Source organism: Micromys minutus (genome assembly GCF_963924665.1).
Source record: "Micromys minutus genome assembly, chromosome: 2".
Taxonomy (NCBI): domain Eukaryota; kingdom Metazoa; phylum Chordata; class Mammalia; order Rodentia; family Muridae; genus Micromys; species Micromys minutus.
In genome coordinates this window covers 12,253,996-12,274,081 of record NC_137971.1, presented here as the reverse complement: position 1 = coordinate 12,274,081, position 20,086 = coordinate 12,253,996, and the positions used below count along the sequence as shown (strand labels likewise).

The 20,086-nt window shown below is 38.7% G+C and overlaps 1 protein-coding gene across 1 annotated transcript in view; it reads left to right on the top strand.

The window, feature by feature from the left end:
* The window catches only part of SORCS3 (sortilin related VPS10 domain containing receptor 3), a gene marked incomplete at both ends in the record, with an annotated part of 603,941 nt that overhangs the window by 509,175 nt on the left and 74,680 nt on the right, over positions 1-20,086 (top strand). The window contains one exon of the mRNA XM_080913549.1: positions 1,192-1,299. Within this exon, the coding sequence (XP_080769675.1) occupies positions 1,192-1,299 (108 nt within the window). The remainder of the gene's footprint in view (positions 1-1,191; positions 1,300-20,086) is intronic.

Here is a 20,086-nt window from a genome sequence, read left to right as displayed (position 1 = left end):
TAGGGAAGTCAACATATTCATACTTGAAAAGCTGAGTAAAGGGACAAAAAGGCGATTTTCACATTCCTTTTCTTTTCATCCGTTATCATTTAACATTTCCTTAGTTCGGATAAGTATTGGAGCTATGATGATTAATGGAACAGTCCTTGACTTCAAAAAGTTCACAGTTAGTAAGAGTCAGACACGTTTCTGAAATGTTGCATAATATAAAGGATGAAGCATGTCACAAAGATATATACTTGATGTGTAAGGGTCATTCAAAGAATAAAATAAGCACATTCTCTAATTTTTGAGAGCTTCAAATCCTTAATATATGAAAAGTCCCATGTATTAGAGGAGTTAAAAATCTTACATTCTGTACCTAGGGAAGACTTAGGAACTTGACAAGACAAAAAAAAATGGTCCTAGAGGATAAAGAAGCCAATAACACACCTTTGGGCTGTGTAGTCTGCTTAAATCGAGATAGAGAGAGGTACTTGATATTGTCAAGGAAGAGAAGGAAGCAGGCACATGGAATTACTCCAGTCCCCTGCACTAGAAGTATCCTCTAAAGAAATGCATGGTCTGCATCCACAAAAGACAAGACCTGTATTTTACTCTTGGACATAAAGATGGAACAGGACATCTCAGAGTAGTTCAGACACACATTCTCCATCCCTACAAATTCTTTAAAGTGATATTGAAAAGGTAGAATAGTCCCAACATCCCTTCTGAACAAATAGGAAATTGCTTTTTTTTTTTTTTTTTTTGAAGTTTGATCTGAAAGACACATGCACATCTTTTCTATAAGGCATACCCACACTACTCAATTTATCTGTGTCAGAAACTCAAAAGGCTGAGTTGATTGTACTGTAAATTGAACCTCCAGTTTCATTCTTAGTATTTGAAATGTGACATTCAATTCATTGAGCCATCCTAAGGGTGTGTGCGTGTGTATGTGTGTGTATGTGTGTTTCTTCAATTTGAACATGTTAAAATATTTCTGCCGGTCTGTTGCCATTTCTGCCAATTCTGGGGAGACAAATTTTGATCAAATCTTATGATATAAGGAGATATTGATGATTAAGTATTGATTATCCAAATTGCCAGATAGCACAATATAGTGAAAACTTTAATAACTTGAAATACAGTTGTCAAAGATTGTGACTTTATTTTTCAGCTGTGTCTTTCATTTATTTGTTTCTGCCTCAGGGTGAGTTTTGATGAGGGCCATTCCTGGGACAAGTATGGTTTCACATTGCTGCCTCTTTTCGTGGATGGGGCGTTGGTGGAGGCAGGAGTAGAGACCCACATCATGACGTGAGTACTTCCTCACTGTGGCAAAGAAGAGATTGGAGACCTCAGTTTCCCTTTATTATATGCTGTGGAGCATAACAAGAAGTCATTTTTTTCCTCAAGGCCAGAGTTTCCTCATCTATAAAATAGAAATGTTTAAACTGGTACCTATCAGTTCAAAGAGCTACTGACAGAATCACATGGTCTCATGCTAGTGATATTTTTAACAATTTAAACACAGGTGATTATCTCCATTACCTCAAACTCAACGACATCAGAAAGTTAAAACTCTGATGTGTTTGAGAGATTTAGCATTCACACATGACTATCCACTCAGTGTTCAACTTGGACCTAGCCTGACATTCTGGTCAGAACTGAAAGACAGGATGTCATCTCCAGTACAGAGCACTACATATATCCAAGACAGGAGGGAGAACACATTCATGACAAGTATCTTTAAGATGTACTTGTGTTACAATACAGCTTTACCGGAGACATTTATTATGGAGTAGAGATAAAGAGTTCCTCTAGAGTTTGTTCAGGAAAAACCAAACTAAACCAAATCAAACCAACCAAACAAACTAATAAAAATAATGATGGTACCTACTGTGTGCCAGATAATATCCAGATAGAATATTTAGAAAGAAATTCCTATTTTCTATTATCCCACTTGAATAAATAAGATGGACAAATGACTCTGCTTTGGAGCCCAGAATACTTTGTCAAAAATTCACATATTTTTTTAAAATCTGGAAATGAATAAAATAATAGGAATACTTCTATACTTAAATCAAACTCTTGTTTGAAGATGTTAGGACATGAGATGACTTTCCCAAATCATTCTGTGTGTTTTACTTCTTCAGTAGCCATAAAATAGAAGACTTCTGACTTTGTAGAACTTTCTTTCGTATGACACAGTACAAAGCTTAGATTCTGGTTTTAAGTTCTATAGGGCATGAACATTTGCATTCAAGAAGCTTTACAACTTTTGTCCTGATGGTATAAGCCAGATGTCATTACTTTCCACTGAAGTCTGATATGGCCCTACAATCTTTGTCTATGGTTCCAAACCCAACTATTCTCTATTTTCTTTTGTTTGTCTTTTGTCAAGAGACCCATTTTTGGTTCTCTTTAGCTCATAGCCTGATGTATTCTGCATGCTCTATTGTGAGATATATTTTAACGTTTTGTGTGCTTCTCTTGGGCATGGCTTTGAATGACGCCATGTGCCTAGTAATGTCTCCTTGACCTGGTATTCTCTCATCTGCTTAAGGTGCATGTTTAAATGTTCTGTGCATCTAATTTTAAATAGTAATACTTCTCTCCTTCATGTGGAGTTGAGATTGTTACATGATTGTGAAGGGATATAGAACTTAGGGCCAAACCACTAATAAAGGGATCAGATAGTGTTCTGTCATCCTTCCCTTCCATGAGAATGCAGAGCAGCTCAGCAGAGCTTCTGTACCTCTTCTGTCTTGCTTCAAATATGCAGCATGAGAATTTTATATTAGAAATGGGGATTGAAAAACATAGTTGTCTCATGAGATCATGGTAGTTTTAGAAGCATTCACCAAAGCAAAACTATATAATTTTGGGTTTTTTGCTTTAATTTTTTCACATTTTATTTTTTGAGAAATTTAATCTTAAATATCATATGTTTTGGTCATAGTCATCTCTTGTTCTTCTCCTCTAATTTTCCCAAGATCTTACATACATTCCTCCCATTTTTATATCTTCAATTATTTTTCTTAATTTTTAAAATCATAATTCACCAAGTTCATTTGGGGCAGTTTGTATGTCTATGGCTGTCCACTGGTGAGTAGTACCCCAACCAGTAGTAGTTCACTGAAGAAAATGGACTCTTCCCCCCTTGCAGCTTTTTATACATCTTAGAGTAGGGTTGTGCCTTAGCTTGGGTTTTATTGCTGTAAAGAGATGTCATGTCCATGCACCTCTTAAAAAGAAAAATATTTGATTGGTGCTGGGTTACAGTTCAGAGGTTTAGTCCATTTTCATCATGGTAAGAAGCATGGTGGTAGAGAGGTAACTGAGCATTCTACATCTTAATCTTCAGGCAGGAAAAAAGAGTATGTATCACACTGGGTAGGGCTTGAGTGTCGGAGATAGCAAAGTTCACCCCCACAGTGACATACTTCCTCCAATATGGCCATACCTATTCCAACAAGTGCACTCCTAATTGGCCAAGCACTGAAACATGTTAGTCTACAGGAGCCATTTCTATTCAAACCACCACATGCTGTGTGTTACTTCTGTATTCATGCTGGGATGTCCACTAGGTTTATCTTAGGTAGGTGTTGTGTAGGCTATCATAACTGTTTAGAGTTCATGAGTGTAGTAGCCCTGCCATATTTAGAAGACACTAATTCTCACTAGTCTTCCAAGTCCTCTAACTCTTAAAGTATTTATAGTCTCATCTTCAAGGATATTCCCTGAGAATTGGGTGAGTTTGTATGATATAAATATGTCATTTGGGGATGAACATTTCACATTCCCTTATTCTCTTCACTTTGACAAGCTATGTTTACTGTATTAACCTCTTCACACGAACAAGAATAGTAATCTTTGTGAATAAAAATAAGTATTTAGAAGGAAGTTGAATATTATATAAACATAGCAAACTTATGGTAGTTCTCCTCTGAGATTTACCTATGAACTCATCTGTCAAGAGTTATTCATTGGGTTTTAAGAAGTAAGCATGTGTTCTCTTCTACTTTGTAGTCCTTAAGTCTAAACAGAGAGCTGTAGGTTGCAGCTAAGACATCTCTGCCATTATTGAACAAATAAATATATTTTGACATGCCATTAAATATTGTAATGTTCGAGGTTTATATATTGGTAAGACTTTTTCCCTTTGGAAGCCTACATTACATTTTCTGGCATTTTGAATTTATTTATTTATTTATTTTTGAACAACTTTAGTTTAAAAAACAAAGATAAATGTACAGATTTTAAGCATTTTTGCATAAAAGTATACGAATACATTTTTGTCAGTACTTGGTTTTTTATAAAGGTTTGATAGTGTGCATTAAGATCTTACTAGTTACAATGAGCATAAAGTACATGTAAAACAAGATGTAACCTAGAATTAGGCAAAGTTTTCTTGGTGTGTAAAGATTAAGCATAATGGTTTTTCATTTTCTTTTCTTTTTTTTCTTGAGCTTCATATGGCCTGTGAGTTGTTTCTGGGGTGTTCAGAGCTTTCTGGGGTTAGTATCCAATTATCAGTGACTGCATATTATGTCTGTTCTTCTGTGACTGGGTTACCTCACTCAGGATGATATTCTCTAGATGCATCCATTTTCTTAAGAATTTCATAAAGTCATTGTTTCTGATATCTGAGTAGTACTCCATTTTGTAAATACACCACAATTTTTGTATCCATTCATCTACTGAAGGACATCAGGGTTTTTTCCAGCTTCTGGCTATTATAAATAGGGTCGCTATGAACATTGTGGTGCATGTGTCTTTGTTGTATGTTGGAGCTTCTCTGGGGTATATGCCCAGAAGTGGAATAAAAAGTAAATTCTAGAAAATCCATAATTTGTTTTATTATTTCTTCTTTTAACCTGCTATGATTTAATAGAGCATTATTTAGTTTCCATGTATATCTGGACTTTTTGTTGTCTTTGTTGTTATTAAAGACCAATCTTAGACCATGGTGATCTGATAGGATGCATGAAAGTATTTCAATCTTCTTATAACTATTGAGGCTTGTTTTGTGACCGATTATATGGTCAATTTTCGAGAAGGTGCCATGTGGTGCCGAGAATAAGGTTTATTCTTTTGTTTTAGGATGATATGTTCTGTAGATATTTACTAATTCCAATTGGTTCATAAACTCTGTTACTTTTACTGTGTACTTGTTCAGTTTCTGTTCTCATGTTCTGTCCATTGGTGAGAGTGGGGTGTTGAGGTCTCCCACTATTACTGTGTGGGGTAAAATGTATTTTTTGAGCTTTATTAGGGCTTCTTTTATGAATATGGGTGCTCTTGTATTTGGAGCATGTATGTTAAGGATTGAGATTTCCTCCTGACAAATTTTCCCTGTAATGAGTAAAAAGTGTCCTTCCTTATCTTTTTTGATAACTTTTGGTTGAAAATCTACTTTATTCAATATTAGAATGGCCACCCCAGCTTGCTTCTTGGGGCCATTTTCTTGGAAGTTTTTTTCCCAACCTTTTAGTCTGAGATAGTGTCTGTCTTTGCCTCTGAGATGAGTTTCCTGTATGCAACAAATTGCTGGGTTTTGTTTATGTATCCAGTCTGATAGCCTATGTCTTTTTATTGGGGAACTGAGTCTATTTATGTTAACAGATATCAAGGAATAGTGATTGCTGTTTCCTGCTATTTTTGCTTTTCGAGTTTGAATTGTGCCTGTGTGTCTTTCTTCTTTTGGTTTTCTTGCTTAGGTATTTTCTTGTTTTTACTAGGATGTAGTTTCCCTCCTTGTATTGGGTTTTCCACCTATAATTCATTGTAGTACTGTGTTTGTGGTGAGATATTGTGTAACTTTAGTTTTGTCTTGTAATATCTTGGTCTCTCCATCTATGGTGATTGAGAGTTTTGCTGGGTATAGCAACTTGGGCTGGCACTTGTGTTCTCTTAAGGTCTGCATGATGTCTGTCCAGCCTCTTCTAGCTTTCATAGTCTCTGTTGAGAAATTGGGTGTGATTCTGTTTGGTCTGCCTTTATATGTCACATAACCTTTTCCCCTTACTGCTTTTAGTATTCTTTCTTTGCTTTGGGCACTTGGTGTTTTGACTATTATGTGTTGGGAGGAATTTATTTTCTGATCCAACCTATTTCGAGTTCTTTAAGCTTGTTTTATACTCATGGTCATCTTACTCTTAAGGGTAGGGAAGTTTTTTTTTACAATTTTGTTGCAGATATTTACTGTGCCTCTTAGTTGATATTCTTAGCCCTCTTCTATTCCTATTATCCTTAGGTTTGGTCTTCTCATTGTGTCCTGGATCTCCTAGACATTTTGGGTTAGGAGATTTTTGGCTTTTGCATCTTCTCTGACTGTTTTGTCTATGTTTTCAATGTTGTCTTCGGCCTACGAGATTCTCTCTTCCATCTCTTGTAGTCTGTTGGAGATGCTTGCATCTGTGACTCCTGATTTCTTTTTCTTTTTTCTACCTCTAGGGTTGTCTCTTTTATTGTTTTTTTATTATTATTATTGTTTCCATTTCCATTTGAAATTCCTTCTTCCCTTCCTTCATTTCTTTGGTTCTCTTTTCCTCTAGTCATTTGAGTGTTTTTCTTGTTTCCTCTTTAAAAGCTTCTATTTCTTTATTCTTTTCTTCTCGTTTTTGTTTAAGGATTTCTATCATCACCTTAAGGTATTATTTCTGGTCTGAGTCTTCTTTTTCTGGAAGTGTTTTGGGATTCTGCTGTTTGCTTTGATGGGAGAACTGGGTTCTGGTGTTGCCAGGTTGTCTTCGTTTTCCTGGGGTACATCATTCTTTCACTTTCTTCTTGCCATCTTGTTGTTCGTGATTATATGTGGTCTTGTTGTCAGTGATTGGTTTTCATCTCTCCCTTGTACCTGGCCTGTGTTCCTGGATCTCTGCTGTTCCTTTTGGCAGACTGCCTGAGTGCCTGTTCTGCATGCCTGGATCGTGGATCGCCAGGGGTGGAAACAGAGACCCTAGGCAGGGTTCCTGCTCCCCTGAACCAATCAAAGGGTGGGTGCACTTTCCGAGTGCTCGGCACAGACTTCTCTGCTCCCTGGCTACTCGGAGCACTGTCTCACCAGGCCTGTGTTCCTGGATCTCGCATTTTGAATTTATACCATCGGGAAAAAGGCTCTTAGATCACTACCTACTTGATTTCCCCAAGACCTATGATAGAACTAAAGGAAGTAAATGCACAGAAGAGTAAAATTATACTGAGTGAGATAACTTATACCCAGAAATCAAACAACACATGCTCTCTACTACATGTAGATTTAGCTCTGAAACTTTATCTTTGTGTATGTAACTTTGAGTACCAATAGAAGTTAGAAAACTAGAAATAAGACATAAGAGGATGGAAGGAGGGGGAGAGCTGAAGGATGAAGGGGACAGTAGACCACTAGTATGAAGTGAGAAAGGGGGAATAATTTAAGGGGTAAAATTTAAGTAGAAGAGTGATGGTTGGGTAGGCCTGAGGGATGGTGTGGTATAAACATGTCTGAGTTAAAGGTCATATGGAATCCTAGTGTTCTGTAAGCTTTCTGAAACCTAATATATTTAAATATGGGTTTTAGATAAAGACGATGGTCCTTTTAGAAGCCATAGTTTATCAAACAAAAGCAGAGTGCCAGGGACTGACTACTGCTCTGTAAGTTGTTGGTTGATGATATCCCAGATACTCCATAAACAATGCAGTCTGTTGCTTTTGTTTCCCACTAGTACTTGAGGAAAAGAACCTACTGCTGTTTTTAGTTTTTTATTACATACGAATTTCTCCTGAGTGAGAATAATGTAGACTATGAGGATGTTTGGAACAGAGGAGGTGTCCTGAAAGGCTTACCAGGTGGCTCTTTCTATCTCATATTTGAATTTAAAACTGTGCTTCTCCTTTAGATGTTTTGTGTACTATTGTTTTTTCTAGGAAACCCCATTGTGGTTTTTATTGTTTCTATGTGCCCTTTTACCAATAAAAGATGCTCTATGAAAAAATAAATAAATAAATAAAGTTGAATTGTCACAATAAAAAAAAAGGTTACTGTACCTTTAGAATTAGAGGTAAATGGGAAACCACATCCAGTACAATACCAACTTTAATGATATATGAAGCAAAGAATAGTATAATGAACAAAAAGAATGAAAAAAAATAAAAAGAGTTTATACCCAATTGGTTTCCTAAAGGCAACTTCTCTTTTAATTTCTCAGAATGAAATAGAACACTAAAGTTATACATTCCTTTAGAATTCTGAAATTAAGATTTGGGAACAAGGATTCTTCCCCTTGCCATCATTGAACCTTACCAATAAAACACTGAAAGAGGACATGTGAGATCCGGGAGCTCACTGTAATCTCAATGTAGTCACCTATGGAGCAAAACGCTACAGTGTGGCACTATTGAGTTTTCATCTTGATTTGGAAAATTTATATGTTTCATAACTCATTTCTTTAAAAACACATCAGGAGTCTAGTATGTGTCAGATCCTGTTGGACCTTAGAAGATAAAAAGTGAGTTGAACGTTTTTTTTTTTTAAAGAGATCACAGGGCAAAATGCTGAGAGTAAATGTGGGTAAAATAGTCATCAGGAGAGCCTGGCTTTTAAACCAGAAGGTGAGCCTAAGGACATGCAAACTTTGACACACACAAATACACAGCATACACACACACACACACACACACACACACACACACACATGTATGTAATACTCACATAAGTATACACAAATATGCAGGCACACATGCATGTTCATGCACATATATGTACAGAGGGGCAGAGGTTATGTTCCTGAGGGGAGATATTTCTACATTATATCTTTGGAGTATTAATAGTATATATCAGGTTTGTATTAACACAGACGTTAGCCATGTATACTTATTGGGTGAATGAATCTTCAAAGGAATAAGTAAGCAAATAATCCTGAGTCACAAGAATCAGAAATATATTCTGACCACTATGACTGGTCTCAGACATAGCCCTGGGAGTTTTGTTTTTGTTTCTGTTTGTTTATTTTTAATCACCTGTACAACCCCAAAAATTCTGTCATCCAAAAATTAGGGTCTAGCCACTGCTTGAGAGTAATGTGCTTGGCAGTTGGGTTGGGATCAAACTCGGTGTATCTATGCTCTGAGTAGTGTGGTGTGTTTAAAAACAGCAAAGCATCATCATCAGAATAACATGAAGATTCAATGGGGCAGCTGATGAATGAGAACCCCATGGTGAATGGCTTCTGATTCGCTCCTGTGAGATCTGTCCAGTTGCACACTGTGATCTGCTGGGAAGTACGCATGCGAGAGACAAGAAAGTCTGCAGCTTGGAGGGCTGTGGTTTGCTTGCCTTTATTGCTTTATTTTCTATTGTCATTTCAAATGTTATTATTTCAATGTCTCCCTGGTAACCTTGACAGCAGCCATCTATTCGAGCCTAATTCACAATGAAATGTGACCATTCTTATTACTTAAGGCTGAGAATACACTGGGTGATTGACATACTATAGTGCCTATTGTGGTCTCACGCAGAGGCTCTTGGGGTGACAAGGTGCCAGTGGATGCTAGAGCATTTGGCCCCTTATGGACTGCTACTTCTAGGAAAGGTTGTTTGCCCTCCAAAATAATGCTTTAAGGAGAGCTCTTTTTCTTTTTGCTCAGTGAAGAATTAGATGGTAAAAGCTTCTTTCCCACACCCTCAAAACTGCATTTGATTTTCTGTAGTAATATGAACATTTGAAACCAATTGGCCATGATTTAGCTGATCCTTTACAGGGACTGCAGAGCACTGTGCAGCCTCTCAGGAAAAAAAAAAGATATCTAGGCAGGAATAGTAAAATATCCTTTGAAAAACATGACGTTACTTATAGGAGCATGCAGAAAAGGCACCTGAGGAGATTTCAGCCTAATCCTCAGGCATCCAGAAAAGATTGGTAACCAGTTTGCATACATCTTTCTCCTTCTCTGGGCCAGGTGTCACCATGAGGTGTTTTCTCAAATGTGATTCCATTGGGCCTTCCAAGTACCCCTGCTGTATAGACAGGATTATCGTCTTTGAGCCTATGAAGATGGCAAAGCTCAGAGAAATGTCTAAAACAGACAACGTAAGAGCAAAGACCATGAGCTCAAAAGTACAAAAGAACCAGGAATCTCTAAGACTTGTCCAATAGGAAGCACTGGGGTTTGTAGGAAAATGTCTGGAATCTAATGATGTAGTAAGCATCGAGGAGTAGAGTCTCTGTGTTTACCCCTTTCTAAGCCAAAGAAGACCAGTCCCGGAACTTTATGTCACATTATGGGGGGAAAGGGTATGATGAAAACATTAAAGAATTGGGGGTTAATTCCAAGGCAAGATGAGAGGCTTGCCACTGGATGTCATCAAACAAGTGGTAAAAGGCAGAGGAGCAGTTCCAAAAGGATTCATGGCATTGCAGGTGGGTTACACAGTCTGAGTAAATGAGAAAACTAGAAATGTGCCTGGCCTGTCAAACAGAGGCTCCGAAGTCAGGAAGGCTACAAATGCCTTCTGCAAATTGGCTAGACTCTACTGTCTTGCTGACTCCCTTTGCAAATCCCCCGTTAATTGGCATAAATCTCTGATCCATTGTTCTACTGGCAGAACTAATAGCCAAAGTGAAGGGAAGAGATAACATTTTGCCTAGAAAATTATGCAAACCCCAAAGCTGCAGAGGTTTGAATAGAAGCGTAGACTTCCTTTCCAACTCAAGAGCCAGCAGCCACATGCTCAGCAGGAAACGTACACTAAGTATATATAGCCCCAGTAGGATGTAGAGGCCCAGCTCTAAGTTGTAAATGCATTGTTAGCGTCTAGTAACTGTATCCAATAAAGTCTCTGGAAATGAACCAGAGCTGTTCCCATTGATCTGTTTTTCAATTTTCTGTTGTTTGCTGGAAGAGCCTGACTTTACTTTGCCCAAAGTAAGTCATTCGAGTGATCAGCAAATCCGGTGAAGCTCCCCAGTCACAGCTTTTCATGCTGTGGCTTGATTCCCAGTCTTCAGTTTATCACCAGGCTTCTTGCCATCCAAAGATATAACTTCAATTTGGGGCAAGAGATGCAAGTGCTGAATGCTAGGATGCAGGGCGTCTGCGTCACACTGGGTTGTCTGGGGGCTGGTGACAACCTGAAAAGAAAACAGTGATTCTAACCAACAGATTTTCATGTGGGCTTCAAAGGATCAGGTGTAAGAGTTGATGTTAGATATTAAAACTCCATGTCAGGTATGATACTTACCACCAATGTGAGGTTTCCTTGAGGTTCAGTTTCCTCACCTGGATGTGAGGAAGAAAAGAAACAACCCCCATTGTAGGACCCTAGAGATAGTTTAGTTGGCAGAGTACTTATACTGCAATAATAAAGACCTGGGTTTGATTTTCAGAACCCACATAAATAGCTATGCAGGGTATCATGCACATGAAATCCCAATGTAAGAGAAGATGATAAAAGAAAATCTTTGGTGCTCACTGACTAGCTGGCCTACTCTACTTGGGTATATAAAAGTAAGGGGGATCATGACTTTAAGGACCAACAGACAAGGTAGGTTAAGCTGAGGAATTGCCACTGGAGTAATTTTTTTCCCTCCAGCTTTGACATGCATGCATACCTGCACATGTACATGTATACACTTGTAGACAGATTCACATATGCACACATACAGAAACACACATACATTCACACACAAATTCATATATAGATGAATTAATCTACAGTGTCTAATCCTCCGATAATGCCCACCTACTGGAAAATTTTTGGCCAACTGAAGTAGAAATCCAAACATTTATTTTTCTCCAGACAGCAAAGACTCCATCCAGTCTTTGCTGACTCTTGTGTTTCAGTCACAGCTATTCAGCTGCCCCAGGTCATTTCATGATGATTGTCACGGAGACCAATAGGAGGCAGTGGGTGCCAATCAAAACTCATGGGGGACAGTGTAATCTCAACCAATTTTCATGTGTCAGAAAGTAAAATTGTTTCACGTGCTTGCTCCTTTTAACATTGAAAACATTGCTGGCTAATTAAAGCAGAGAGATCGCTTGGGTTGGAATTTGACCCTGAGCGAGTGTTCACTGGGGTGTTTGCCCAGGAGATTGCCTTAAAAGTAGCATCTCTCATCTTTTGACGGAGCTGTGGTGGAGTGAGGCTTCTCCCTGAGAGGCCCGAGTAGCCATTGGTGTTCTTGAGAAGTGACTGAATGAGGAGGAGTCTGTCTTCCTCAGGCTGGGAATCCATTCCTAGGTCTGTAGGTTGATGGCTCATTAGAAGGTGAAGGGATGTCCGAAGAGGGCCCTGGTTAAATGCAGTGGGACTAGGGTGCGTGCCCTAACATATGTTTCCTAGTCCTAGACTCATGCCTGTTCCCCACTAGGGAATGGATGACTTTAGTCACACACAGCGCCCTTCTGCTCTGCTCAACGTTTTACCTCAAGCCAACTGAGCCTGCTGTAGACGGACAGCTCTGCAACCATGAGCCAGAAAAGTTCTCTGACCCCTAACAGCATCACTCAGTTGGCTTGTCAGTGTAAAAGAGTCTAATTAACCAGACACTGTTTCCGCCTTTAAATCACTTCTTCAAATGTGCCCCCTTACACCCTATTGAAAACATACTTTCCAGAAATGACTGAGAATCTGCCTCATTTCTTTATAAAATTTTACCAAAGTGTAAATTATATACTGAAACTTGCACATGTTTATTGTACATACATTATGATATACAGCCAATAAAAATGCTCTGACATAATTTAAAGTACACAAAACCAATTGGTACCTCTAGGTACTCTGTATGGATGTTGTATAACAGGCTTCTAGAACTCAGTCATCCTGCCTAAGGAAACTTGGTATCATAGTCACTGGACAAATCTCCAATCTCTTCCTCCAAATTCCTGGCACTGATCATTTTCTGTTTTATGAGCTTGACTGTTTTTGACACCTGCTGTGAATGGCATTGCGAAGAACCAGTTCTCCATGATGGAATTTTCACTTAGCACAAGGTCCTCTGGGTTCTTAGAGAACTGCCATAAAAATATATTTGTCCTTAAAAATAGAGGTTTTCTCTTGTCTTCGTTCGCCTTTACCTGCTTGTGTTTGAGACGGTTTTGTTTTAGACCAGAGTGTCCTGACCTAGGAGTTACTGTGGAACCAAAGTTGACTTTACACTTCAGCTTTAGCGTCTTAAATTCTGGGATTATAACCAGAGGCCTCCACACGTGGTCAAATACCTCACACCTAAAAGAGCTTGCAGCACTGAGACTTCATAGGGACAGTGTGAACAGACGCTAGAATCTCACGGCAAACCCCTCAGATAGAACCTGCCTGGCTTATTTCATGTCTCTCTCCATTTCACCACAGAGTCCTCTGAAGTTGCTCTCCTGGCTTGTCTAAGATTTGGAATCTAGATTTCACATCTATAATCTCTTAACTACTTTATATATTTTTTAACTTCATTTTACAAACAGAAAAGCCCAGAGATTAGAGCCTAAGGTCCTGCTCACTTAAAATTCATGAGGCTTACTTTGTTCTCACTTGGGATTCAGAGCTCAACATTTATTGCCAGTCTCAGATGCATTCTACTGGCTGCTTCTGCAGACACTTCTAGAGTAAGTGTTGATGTGTTTTATACTTAACGATATCCATTTGCTTCTGGTTCTGTCCTTTGGCAAACATGCCTCCAGTTAAATTAATGGGAGACATTATATGAGGTATACACAAACTTAAAGGGGGAGGTGTCCAGTCACTGTCACTGCAGACACTCTTAATGTCCACTGAGGATGCAACAGTGATTTCTTGGTGTTTTTCTTACTTATTACTTAGCATGAGAGGCCTTGTTCAATGGGAGAGATGCAGGTTTGCACCGATCTTAACGTCCTCCCGCACTGCCATGAGCATGATTTCACATCGGAGTGATGCTCTGTTCCTGGACTGGAGACGGCTTAAGAGCAGGCCTTAGGTCTTCACACGTTGTTGATTATTCTATTGTTTTATTGGGTTCAGGGTTTGACACACAAAGTGAACCACAATGACACAAGGAAAACCAGCTTGTCCCTTTTGCATTTCTCTCTCTGGACTTTGCTGAATTCAGGGTCTTTTCTCTTTGTGTTAGGGTCCTTCTTTGGTCACCCACATGTGTCCTTCCTCACAGTGTTTCTTTCCCTTGGCTTTTGACTTAAGCTTTATTTTTTTTATAGTTTTTCGGTCATCATCATGGACTGTAATCTTTCTAACTCACAAAAGAACTTAGTTTTGAGGAAAGTTGTTTGGACAATGATTCCCTCTAACTCTTATGAAATTTATCTTTGTTTAATTAATTAATTTTTTAATTAATGGTATATTTTTTAGAATTTTATATGTGAGGACGGTATTTAAATCATTGCTGCCCCTCTGTCTCCTAAAGTACCCCTCATTCCACATCATGTTCATGACATTTTCTTTCGCCTTATTACTTTGCCACGTCAGTTCCAATGATTTTAGCTTTCCTTCTCAATTGGCCCTTCCCCCCACCTTTCCCTGTTTCTCTTTTTAAGGCTTTCAACTCCCCACTTTTCCAACAACTCTCCAACACTGTATCAGCAACCAACACAGACTCTGCCTGCAGGGTTTGTGCAGTTGATGCCCTGCCTGTTTCTATTAAGATCTAGTTTGTGTCTCAATTTTGCTCAGTACAATTTCCCTCATAGCCGTGGACCTCCTTTAGCACTAACCCCATCTACACCCTCATGGGAAAACAATCAGGCATCCTGGGTGCACACTAACAGTCATGCATGCTGCCTGAATATTTGGAAACCCGCAGCTGCTGTTCACTGATGGCTGGCCTTCTCAGAACACCGTTCCTTCTTGATTCGAAATCCATTCTTATCTGTCTCCTTCACAGAAATAGGGGAGGCAGCATTCTCCAGGCAAGAGGCAAGAATACTCATGGGGAAGCAGGGCATTCTGAGAGAACTGAACTCTTAGAGGACATTTAACAGAGTGCACACACTTGCTATTATTGCAAGAACGCTTGGTATTGCTTTATTTGACTACATATATTGATAACCAACTATTAATAAACCAGTGGCTTAAGAGTTCTAGAGGCAATTGCAAGAAGCCAATCCTTTATTGAGTGGAAGCTTATATTCTCATACCTCTTCAACCCTCTGTGAATATAGATCAACATCTACAGGATATGTTGTTTTCTGAGTTTTTGGCCTGGCGCCTCTGGTGGAGGCATTGAGGCTGATAGTGTGTGTGGGAGTAAACAGACAGAAACAGAATGAGAGAGACAGACATAAAGTTAGATAAGAGGGTGTCTTGTGATTGCTCTGGGCCTCAGGATACTTCTGCCCTTTGTAGAGTCTGGTCCTGGCTATGGATTGTCACTAGCATCTTAGGATGTGAATGGACAATATTATAAATACATGAGACAATACAGCATACAGTTGAAAACAGTGCTTCCGGTGGAGATTTATGTTCTCATCTATAGCTTTTTAAAAATATATCTTTCAAGTGTTTATATAATGAGAACAAATTCTTTATAATGAACAAAAGGAAAATCATTTGCCAAACTGTAATGTAGCATCATGTAGAGAGCAAAAGGGAAGAGATACTTCAGCACCAGTCCTTGGGATGCTGTGGTTTAAGATGACTCCACCTTGGAGCCTGTGACTCAAAGGAAGGGAGTATCTCACCTAGGCACCATCACTGCCTTGTGCTAAGCCTTGCCTGGAGTCACTCAGCACTACATAATTTCAGATAAACATTCTGTTGGCAGCCAATAAAAGATAAGAATGGAAAATGGATCAATCCTACTCATAAAATACAAATTCAGGAAGTTCCCTAGATAATACCTTCTGATGAAGCTGTGCTCTAAATAATTTCTTCAAGGTCATCTGGTTAATTTATGCTGCATTTGTAAGTTATTGTATATTTTAAAAATTAATGAAAGATTTAATTATGGCAGGGTTGCCTGTGACCTTTTGTGAAATGACTTCATCATAAATCTACAGGCATTTCAGAACTGTTTTCCAGGTTTCTAATAATTTCCTCTCAAATTAATGACATCCAGGCAGCAAAAGAAATCCAGGCTGGGTAACAGGATTGTGTTGGGATTTGTGGTTTCCTAGCAATGGCTAATTCTCAGTCCTGGATGGTGTGTGACTGGAGAAGATGGTGTGTGACTCACCAGAATCCACAGCAGGTTTAAGTATTTACCTGGAGGAATGAAAAATAAATCCAGTGTGTCAATAAGGGAGAACTTGCATGTATCCCTACTGTGTTACCACAGATTTGAGGTGCACTTATCTAGATGTGTCAGAGAATGTATGGACCGACTGGATACCTCCTATTCTTCTGTGATATGTACAGAAGTTCTTTTTTATCTCTAAAGAGGGGTCTACACTTACTCTTCTTAAGCTTGTTGTTCACACATGAAGCTCAAAGTATATTTCATCAATGTCTGACCTTCACCTTATGCAGAGGCTCAGTGGGAACAGCTAAGCTATCTCAAGGGAAGATTCTTATTTCCCCTAAGACCAGAACACACATTTGTCTGTGATTTGTTTACTTGATCTAACAGAGTCAAGAGAAAAGCAAGGCAGAGAAATGCTACATCTATTCATATCCAAGAAGATCCTTTGTCTTAGAAGAGACTATGTTTTCCAGTCGCAGTTGCAAGGAAAGCTAGAGTTGGAATACCTCAGGTTATTGTTGAAGTGCCAGAGGCTGGGAGAGTAAGCAACCAAACTGGAAAATCAGGTCTTAACTGAGGGCTTCTGGCATTGCTAGAAGCTCTGGACACTGTCACATATCCTTTCTGAACTCCTCTTGAAGCAGACACCCATGTTGCTATGGTAATGTATAGCTGTGACTCAACCTGAAAGAGGGAAATGTTTCCCATGCAAAGCCTTCAACATTGGAAGAATTAGATACTCAGAGAATTGGTTTCGAGTTTGTTTTCTATTTGAGACACCCAATGCTTATTTTCTTGCTAGCATAGGAAGGAATTAGGCCAAAAGTTTATCTCTTAAAGCTCTTCTGGCCCTAGCACTTTATAATCACGTTTGTTCACTCTCATGTCTCAGGGATTCCCAAGTAGAGACCAGGACAGCAATGAGTGCCACAGGTAGGGTCATGTGTGCAATTCTACACTCACTACATGTTTTAGACCTTGAGACAAAAAGAATAATAATTAGGACTTTCTAGTTATAAACTTCCTGCAGATTATTCCAGCCTTCCATCTATCCTTCTTTCCTTCCTTCTTTTCTTCCTTGCTTCCTTCCTTCTTTCTTTCCTTCCTTTTTTTCTTCATTCCTTCCTCCAACTGTGCTTTCAGGTTTATGAACTTCCTGGCATTTCTGCCTTTTGTTCAAACAGGCTATTAAGAAATGAAGGTAAGCATAACACTCCACAAGTTGGATAAAGCTTCAATTTTGTTGGCATAATTATTCTTATTTGATTGAATGTTGGTGATTTATTCAGGGTTCTTAAACTCTCACATTAGAAATTATACATATGTATTGATGTACAAATGCCTCCCAAATTCTCAGACATCCAACCAAATAGATACTGTAAATAATCACATTTGTGATACTATAATTGCTGTGTATTTGTGTATGCCTGTGTTTGTCTCTCTGTGTGAGTTCATATGTACAGGAATACATGTAGAGGCCAGAATACAACTTTAGATATCAAGTTTTCTGCATTACCCACATCCTGTTTTGAGACAAGGTCTCTGGTCGAAAACTCAATAAGTATTCGATGTAGGTTGACCAGCAAGCCCCAGGGATTCTTTCCTTCCCCACCTAATGTGATTATAAGTAAATTCTACCATGTCCAGTTGTTTATTATATGAGTTCTAGGGATCTAAATTAGGTCTTCAATCTTGTATGGCAAGTAATGAGACAAGTTTTTCTACCTTTATAGAGGCTTAAATAAATACCTTTAGGAGTTTGATAAGATATCCTAGATACAGGATAAACAAGCTAAGGAATTCCTGCTTCCCTTCAGTTATTCCACTTCTGGACATATACCCCAGAGATTCTCCAACATACAATAAGGGCACATGCACCACAATGCTCATAGCAGCCCTATTTATAATAGCCAGAAACTGGAAAGAACCCAGATGTCCTTCAGTAGATGAATGGATACAAAAATTGTGGTATATTTACACAATGGAGTACTACTCAGTTATTAGAAACAATGACTTTATGAAATTCCTAAGAAAATGAATGCATCTAGAAAATATCATCCTGAGTGAGGTAACCCAGTCACAAAAGAACAGACATAATATGCAGTCACTGATAATTGGATACTAACCCCAGAAAGCTCTGAACACCCCAGAAACAACTTACAAGCCATATGAAGTTCAAGAAAAACAAAGAAAAAAAAAAAAGAAAGCCTCAGACCTTCTTAGGAAGAAAATATACAGAGTGAGGTACACCTGAACCTTAAATCACTAATAATCCAAGAGCTAAGAATATAGCCTTGTGGCAATTTTTGGTATTTAAAGATCATTATGCTTAATATATACTCACCAAGAAAACTGTTTCCATGTTACATTCTGTCTTACATGTACGTTATGCTTAGGGTAACTAGTGGGATTTCAATGCATGCTATCAAAACTCTAAAAGAATTAAGTACTGACAAAAATATTCAAATAATGTTATGCCAAAATTCCTTTTAAAATCTGTATATGTATTCCTCCTTTTTAAAATAAAGTTGTAAGAGAAAAAAAATGAGATTAGTGACCACTGTTTTGTTTTTTTTTAATCAAGAAATTAAAGGGAATTTACATGTAGCTGGTGAATATGAGAGATTTAATCAAAGGATTGAGAATCTATCTGGTAGTAGCAGTGAGGATTGAGTCAAGGACTGATACACTGGTGATATAGAGATTTCTAGCCTGATAGAAAACTTGGTTGAGTAAATAACAGAGAAAGTCTAAAACAATTTCATAGTTTTTCAGAATATTGGGAATAAATCCCTCAAGACCCTGTTATAACACTCTTGGGCATATACTCAAAAGATGCTCCGCCATACCATGAGGACATGTGTTCAACAATGTTTGTAGCAGCTGTAATTGTAGGACACAGAAACTGGAGACAACCTAGGTGTTCCTCAACCAAAGAATGAATAAAGAAAATGAGGGTGCATTTACACAATGGATCATTAATCAGCTATTAAAAACAAGGACACCAGAAATGTGTAGGAAAATGGATAAAAATAACAAAAATATACTGAAAGAGGTAACCCAGACATAGAAAGACAAACATGATATGTACTCTCCTATAAGTGGAAATTAGGTATAAAGTATAGTATATACATACACAAAACCACAGACCCAAAGATGCTAAGTAATAAGGAGAGTCCAAGGTGGGTGATGGGAACAGGAGAGATAAAGTTTGGGCAGGACACAGAGAGAGAATACCAATGGACAACTGGATTAGACAGGGGGGAAATCTCTGGGACCAGCTAGAAACCCAGGACAATGGAAATTCACAGGAATCTATGAAGGTGACCCTATCTAAGACTCCTAGAATTGAGAGATATGAAACTTGAGAAGCCATCTCCTATAAGTAGGAAGGACTTTCAATGGAGGGGTTTGGACGACAACCCAGCTACAAAAGCTTAGATCCACAATTTGTCTTGCCCATAGGATATATAGCAGTAGGTGATAGAGCAGAATTTGATTGAAGGGCCAACCACTGACTCACAGCTTCAGACCCACACCATGAAAGGGATCCCACCCCTGATACTATTGATGATATTCTCCTCTGTGTGAGGACAAGAGCCTAGCGTCAATGTCATCAGAGGGACTTCACCTAGCAACTGTTGAACATTAAAGAGAGCTTGGGAGATCATGTGGAAGACAGGGAAGAAAGGTGAGGGGCCAGAGGGGTCAAAGATGCTACAACGAAACCTACAGAATCAACTAGCATGAGTCCATGAGAACTATATATATTGAACTGCCAACCAGAGAGCATGAATGAGAGAGTCCTAGGCCCCTCTGCACAAATGGAGCAGTTTTGCAACTTGGTCTTCATGTGGGACTTCTAAGTTGGGGAGAAGGAGCTGTCTCTGACTACATTGCCTGCCTCTGAATCCCCTTTTCCTAACTGGGCTGCTTTGTCTAGCCTCAGTAAA